This window comes from Somniosus microcephalus, chromosome 22 (assembly GCF_052327205.1).
Source record: "Somniosus microcephalus isolate GS21.2 chromosome 22, FLI_Smic_1.0, whole genome shotgun sequence".
Lineage (NCBI taxonomy): Eukaryota > Metazoa > Chordata > Chondrichthyes > Squaliformes > Somniosidae > Somniosus > Somniosus microcephalus.
Window position 1 is genome coordinate 64,745,036 of NC_141008.1, and position 7,650 is coordinate 64,752,685.

Here is a 7,650-nt window from a genome sequence, read left to right on the forward strand (position 1 = left end):
CGCAATCGGTCGGGGTCCGGACCGATTTCCCCGTTTTCCACCACGCAGCCCAGGATACCGAGGCGCGTGGTGCTAAAGACACACTTATCCTCGTTGTAGGTGAGATTGAGTCTGAGGGCGGTTTTCAGAAATCTTGCGAGGTTCGAGTCGTCGTCTTGCTGGTCGTGGCCGCAGATGGTGATGTTGTCTAGGTATGGATAGGTGGCTGTTAACTGGTTCTCATCGACCATGCGGTCCATCTCCCGCTGGAAGACCGAGACCCCGTTCGTTACCCCAAAGGGGACTCTGAGGAAGTGGTAGAGGCGTCCGTTCGCCTCGAAGGCGGTGTATGGACGGTCCTCCGGCCTAATGGGGAGCTGGTGGTATGCCGATTTTAGGTCGATGGTGGAAAACACCCGGTATTGCGCGATTTGGTTAACCATATCCGCTATGCGGGGCAGAGGGTAGGCGTCTAGCTGGGTGTATAGATTAACCGTCTGGCTATAATCTATCACCATCCGCTTCTTTTCGCTACCCTTAACTACTACTACCTGGGCGCGCCATGGGCTGGTACTGCATTCGATGATACCCTCCCGCTTGAGTCTTTCTACTTCCGACGCAATGAACCGTCTATCCTCCCAGCTGTACCGCCTACTCTTGGTCGCTATGGGTCGACAGTTGGGTGCGAGGTTGGCGAACAGAGAGGGCGGCTTGACCTTCAGGGTAGCCAGATCGCACACTGTGAGGGGCGGCTGGGACCCACCGTAGGTAAGCGTGATACTTTGGTGGTGGCACTGGAAGTCCAGACCCAAGATCACGCTCACACAGAGATCTGGCATTATGAATAGTTTAAAATCTCTGTAATCAGTGCCTTTTACCGACAACATAACCGCGCAGAAACCTGTAATTTTTGAGGTATGAGTCTTATCAGCCATGGCGATTTTGCCCTGTGTGGGGACTATCGTTAGTGAAAGTCGTTTTACCAGGCTAGGATGAATAAAGCTTTCGGTGCTCCCGCAGTCTATCAAGCATTTAACCTTGTTCCCGTTTACCTCTATGTCCATCATCGATTTAGACAACGGATGCGGCCTGGATTGATCCACTGTGATCGAGGCCACCAGTGGGTCCTGGAGGTCCATGTAGTCGGGGCAAGATGGTGGGCTCCATGAGGGTGGACAAGATGGCGTCCAAGATGGCCGCCCCCCACACGGCGGTGGTGGAGTTGGAGGCGGGGTTCCCTCTGCAGACTTTGCTGAAATGTCCTTTCTTCCCGCATTTAAAACAGGTGGTGCCCTTCGCTGGGCACAGATGCCTGGAGTGTTTGTCCTGGCCGCAGAAGTAGCATTTCGGGCCCTGATGCATCGCGGCAGTAGTGGGGCTCCTGGGTGGAGGCTGGGGCTCCGATGGTGCTGGGCTGGCCTGAGACCTGGGAGGTGAAGATGGCTTCCAAGATGGCGGCCCCCATGGTGCGCACGAGGCGGAGTGGGCCACGTGGCCTGAGGAACAGGATTCAGAGTTCCTCTGGGCCATATCCAGCGATCGCGCTATACCCATAGCCTGTTTTAAGTCCAGTCCCTCCTTTTCAAACAGTTTCTGCCGAATGTAATTAGAACTGAGGCCCGCAATAAAGGAGTCTCGGATCCGCTCCTCCGTGTACACGATGGCAGACATGGCCTTACAGTTACAGTCTCTGCCCAGTACTTTTAGGCTTAGCATAAAGTCCTCTAGTGACTCACCATGCCGCTGCGTGCGAGTAGTCAGAAGATGCCTGGCGTACACCTCGTTTATTGGCCGCACGTAGTGGGCCTTCAGAATGGTGCAGGCATCCCTGTAGCTGGTGGCATCTTGGATGAGAGGGGAGACCCGATGGCTCACCCAGTTTCGCAGGATTCCCAGTTTCACGTCTCCGGCTGCGGCTGCTATGGTGGTGGATGAGTTTGCAATGAAAAATTCGAAGCTTTGGAACCAGTGTCTGAACTGTGTGGCTGCGTCTGAGGCATGGGGGTCCAGATCCAAGCGCTCTGGTTTCAGGAGTCGAACCATCTTGGTGTTTTAGTGATTAAAATTGATGTGCCTTCAATAACTCAAAGACAAGGAGTTTAAAGGATTCAACTAAAGGCTTTTAATCACTAAGAACATTGCAGCATTGCAGGTCTTTCCACATCGGGTTCGTCTGGTAGAAATGACTCATACAGCTCGAGACCTTTATATGGCAAAAGACAGGGGCGGAGCCAATACACACAATAGGAACAAAAGGGGGCGGTTCACACAATACAAAGCAGGTAAAACACAGGGGCTGATGAAGGCATATATTTCATCACACATGGCCTACAGAAGAAAAAAGTTGACTTTACCATGGGCTGTCAACATGAGAAGTGTCTGGATGAGGTCAAGAAGATCATCCCTCAAGCAGCAGCACTAAAATACTTTGGCATCAACAGGATACATTTGTACAATGCAATGCAGGTGAGAGAACTGGAAGCATGTCTCATACAAGAATGTCAACCTGTGGCTTATGCCTCAAGAAAGAGTCCAATTAGTGTACCCAAAAAGCTCTAAAGAATGATACGTCTTCAAAATATGTACTTGATATGTCTACAAGAGGGGTATCTACCTTTTTATATAACCAGAACTATTAGCAACAAGGAAGCTATGGGACAGGCTGGATGGACCAGTAGGTCTTTTCCAGTCTGTATGTCAATTGATGTAATTTGGTAGCAGAAAAAGAAACCATTGATATGCTGCAACATTATCTGAAGATAGAATAATCAAGATTCTGTCTCTCTGTTCCTATCTTTTCTTCTCACTCACTGACTGTCCATCTGTGTGTGTCTACCTAATTGTTCCTCAATCTGTCTTTGAATCTGATCCCTGTTTCTTTCTCGCTTTGGTTTTTATGTCTGTATCTGCCTCCATGTCTTTCTGTTTCTGTCTGCCTGAATCTCCATCTCTTTCTCACTGCTTAGTGCAGAATGATGATCTCAAAAGTACTAAAATCTTTTGAGCAGTTAACAAATCCACAGGATAAGATTATTTATCACTGTGGCCTCCGCCACCATTACTGGCTTCATTTTTCATGCCTCACATCAGAGAGATTTTGGCAGTTGTTGGGCTGTGACACTAACGTTCCATTCATTCCAGAAGCAGCACAAGGCGGCCCATCTACAGTCGCAGTCTCTATTAATTAGAGCCGGAAACTGTCACCCGAGGGTGCTGACGGTGCAAGTAGCTTTCTTTGTAGCTCTTGCATAATAAAACAATTTGATTTGTTTTTGGCTGGAGACAATGGTGCTCAACCACGCTGTTTTTAATTGGGGATGGTGTTGCAGATGGGAATGTAGGGTGGAGGGAGGTGGAGTGCCATCCATCACGCCAACCCAGGGTAGGCTAATGAAGCAACTAAAATGCAGTATTAATGAGCCACTGCAGATAGATCCTGGCACAGTTAGTGGTAATGTAATTGCACAGTCTGACAATGGAATGAGCTGTTTAATTGCAGAGGATCTCAATCTACATCCAAACTCTTATCTGAGCAGCCTGAAGGATCCCTGATATAGTGCGGTGTTTTCAGAGAGAGAGAAAATGTTCTTTCATGGTTCAGTACCCTTCCAACAGTCACTCCCAGTATCTCCCATCTTAAGCGATTGTCTCTTACTGTGTTTATCCACCAAGTGAGCAGTGCGCACTTTCTTATTGCGACATTTTAGTTTCCCAACACGAATGAGAAGAAACGTTGAGATTTTCTGTTTAGTGAAGGATTAGAAATCTAGCCATTCTTAGGGTGCATTTACACTTGTGCAAACAATTTGAACTTTGCAACAATGCTTAACTCGCAGCATAAAATTCGGTTTGACACTCCATGGAGTGTAAATCCAGTGCAGTGTCAAAGTGCTCAGGGGGGTCCTATCTGATCTCAGTTTAAATGTTTAGACGGTGGGGAATTTCTACTCCCAGCTCCCTAAACATTTCAAGCTCTAACTGTTAAGAGGGCTCTGGAGTTTCATACGCTAATCTTTGTCCAACACAATTTCGAGATCAGTCGGTTTCCTCATTTATTTGGCAATAATGAATGCTTCCTTCGAGAGAAAACAACAATGTACATCTGTAGCCTACTGCTGGCCTATCCATGGACCAACATTAACATAATGGCATAGAATAACATGTGTCTGGTTCAGCCCATGGTTTGAACAGGGGTGGACAAAATGTATGCTTAATTCAAAGGGGGGGGGGGATTGCTAAATCATACAAAAATTGGGTTAGTGTTGTTCACAGAGACTGGAAACCGAGATAAGATGAACTTTAGCTATCTGATTAATATGTAGGGTGCACTTTGATTCGCAAAAGTTGCTGTCTTTTGCAATGAACATAACTAAAACACCAACTAAAGCCAAGTATCATTCATTAATAAAACAGGCATTGTTTTAACCATGTAAGATTGAAATATTTTTCTAAAGAGAAGGCAGCAATCCCTGTATGAAATAAAAAATTGATGCTCCCTGCATGCATCTGGCCTACTTTTGAATCAAAGTGCGATTCCTTTCAGTCCAGTGTGTCAGACACTTCCTTGGAGTACTTTGGTTTCATTTACATTCTAAAATGAATAATTCAGGACTTTAACCTTTGAGAATGATTTATGCTGATGGCAGGAATGACGTATGAGGAGAGATTGGGTCGATTGGGCTTATACTCACTGGAGTTTAAAAGAATGAGAGGGGATCTCATTGAAACTTATAAAATTCTAACAGGACTAGACAGACTAGATGCAGGAAGGATGTTCCCGATGGCGGGGGAGTCCAGAACCAGGGGCCACAGTCTAAAGATAAGGGGTAAGCCATTTAGGACAGAGATGAGGAGGAATTTCTTCACCCAGAGAGTGGTGAACCTGTGGAATTCTCTACCACAGAAGGCAGTTGAGGCCAATTCATTAAATATATTCAAGAAGGAGTTAGATATATTTCTTAAGGCTAAAGGGATCAAGAGATATGGGGAGAAGGCAGGGACAGGGTGACGTAATAAAGACTCACTACGCACTTGGTTGTACATAAAGCAAGGCTTTAATCGACTTGTAACAAAACATGGAGGTCTAGTTAGTAGTCACTAGCTTCCTGTTTCCAGACTGTCCCTGGCCAAGCTGGGCCCATGTCCTAGTGATTATACTCCTCGGGTGGTGCCCTCAGCTGGCCGTTCAGTAGTACTTCCTTGTAGAAGTTGCGATTTATGACACAGGGTACTGAGTTTGGATGATCAGCCATGATCTCATTGAATGCAGAGTAGTCTCGAGGGGCCGAATGGCCTACTCCTGCTCCTATCTTCTATGTTTCTATGGTTTCTGCCTGTTGATATTGTGGATCAATTAGAAAAGTAATCAGAATATTCGATGGACAATTTAAAAATATATATATAATTGAGTTTTTTTTTACAACTGTGTTACATTCACCCTGATTGAGGGACCTTACCAGTGGCAGTAATCCGCCATCTGCTATCAACTCTATTCCAGAGTCAGAAAAGTCATGACTGAGAAAAAGCCATTCGGTCCATCCAATCACATCTCTTTAGTACTCCAGCCAACCCCCACTCCAGAGACTTGAGCACATAACCTAAGCTATAACACCATGTCCTTTGTATTTTAAGAACTGTCAGCACATTGCATAAAAGTTTTGTGTGTTTTTTAAAACTATTATGGAGGCAAGAAACACAGCGATGGGCTAATTTGAACAATGTTATGAAGTGTTGCTATTGGCTTCCATGGAGGGTGAACAATGAGTGATGGGATATGAAGCGCACCGTTGCTGAAGTGCGTTGCTAACGGTTCATGTGTTTCTCTGAGATGTGGTGTTGTATTGGTCACTGGGCCATTATTAATTGTAAAGCTATCCAATCAACTTGTCATTGCTGTATCATGTATGTGCCCTATTATGATGTCAGGGATCATTGTGACACAATTATTGCAAAACTTTGAAAGGCGTAGCATACGCAGAATGCAAGATTTAATTGGAACAATATGTATTGAGCAGTGCAGAGTTTGCAGCAGTTTGATGCCGAATTTGGCAACAGGGGGGAAGTAATACCAATTTAAAATGGGGGAGCTCTTTGATGAGACGTGTAGGAAGAAATTAATAGGGATTCTAACAGGTGCAGGAGCTGCATATTTACTATACAAAGCTATCCGATCAGGTCTAGTCACTCCGAAGGAAGATGATGAAGACCTACTTATTGACAAGTGCGGGAATAGTACCTTGGACAGTATTGGCGCTGTGGGAGATCACTCTGTTTCAACAAACTCTGTCAAGATGAATCTTCAGGACCTGAAGACAGTTTTGACTATTCTTCATGAAAGTAAAGATCCTGTTATTAGAGGAACTATCCTAACGAGTATTTATCGCATCCCTGGCTTTTCGACCAGCCAGGAGCTATTCCGTTCTGAAGGTGGCATTTCCATCATTGCGGAATCACTGGATGATCCGCTCAGCTATATCAAGGCCAGCGCTGTGACGGTTTTCAATTTCCTTAGTAACGATCCCATCAATTGTGACTTGCTGGTAAAATATATCCCTCAGGTCCTAAAACTGACCACTTCGACATTCCAAGAGTTTGAACAGTTGCCATGTCTGAGGTTCCTCACCAAGATGTCCCACTGTCACCAGAACCATTTCATGCTGAAACATGTAATCCCAGACTTCTTCCACTTGCTGCAAACGGGGTCGTCCAGCATAAAGTTCCAAGTGTTGCAAATCCTCAACAACTTTTCCACAAACCTGGAGATGACATTCGACATACTCAATGTGCAGGTTCAAGCTTCCTTCCTTTTCCTGTTTAATTATTTTCAACGGCAGGATGTTCTGAATGATCTCCTCTTGTTTATAAGCAATCTGAATGAGATCAGTAAGAGTCTCCCCTACAGGTCGAAAAAGCACGAATACTGCGAGGACTCCATTTTTGTCCTGTTGTTTGGTCCCAGCTCCCAGTTTTCGAGCAGGCTCATCTACTTAATGGCTTTCCCAGATGACAGAATTAAGCTGCAGGCTGCTCGGATTGTCTCAAACTTAGGGTGAGGTGAAGTGTGTGTGAAAGAATTGACTTTTTTTTATTAAAAAAAAGAAAATAAAGGAGCATAAAATAACAATGTGATTTGTCTTTTTAAATGCAGAAGCCCATTTGGAGAGCCATGCTGCAAAGTAAACAGCTGAGTTTTAACCCCTTGATGGCGGGGAAGAGGGGCAGAAGGGATGGTGGGAGGATGGCTGGGGAGTGAGGAGAGGAGGGCAGGGGGGGGAAGAGGAGGAGGAGGAGGGAGGAGGGGGAAGGATGGTGAGGGAGTGAGGGGAGGAGGGCTGGGGGAAGGGAGGAGAGGAGGGCCGGCGGGGAGGAAGAGGAGGAGGGCCGGGGGGGTGAGGAGGAGGAAGGAGGAGGGAGGAGGAGGGAGGAGGGGGAAGGATGGTGAGGGATTGAGGGGAGGAGGGCTGGGGGAAGGGAGGAGAGGAGGGCCGGCGGGGAGGAAGAGGAGGAGGGCCGGGGGGTGGGGGGGTGAGGAGGAGGAGGAGGAAGGAGGAGGGAGGAGGGGGAAGGATGGTGAGGGATTGAGGGGAGGAGGGCTGGGCGAAGGGAGGAGGAGGAGGAGAGGAGGGCTGGGGGGGAGGGAGGATGGTGGCAGAACGGGAGGGGGTAGAGCTG

At 46.9% G+C, this 7,650-nt stretch overlaps 1 protein-coding gene across 1 annotated transcript; it reads left to right on the forward strand.

Moving 5' to 3' along the window:
• Positions 1-6,056: 6,056 nt before the first annotated feature.
• On the forward strand, positions 6,057-7,031 carry LOC147102476 (armadillo repeat-containing protein 10-like). The gene has a single exon (XM_085965118.1). The coding sequence runs from the start codon at positions 6,057-6,059 to the stop codon at positions 7,029-7,031; it is 975 nt and encodes a 324-aa protein (XP_085821244.1).
• The last annotated feature ends 619 nt before the right edge of the window (positions 7,032-7,650 follow it).

Excerpts from the sequence above, each read along its gene's own strand:
- LOC147102476 (XM_085965118.1), top strand. The coding sequence starts at position 6,057 with ATGGGGGAGCTCTTTGATGAGACGTGTAGGAAGAAATTAATAGGGATT.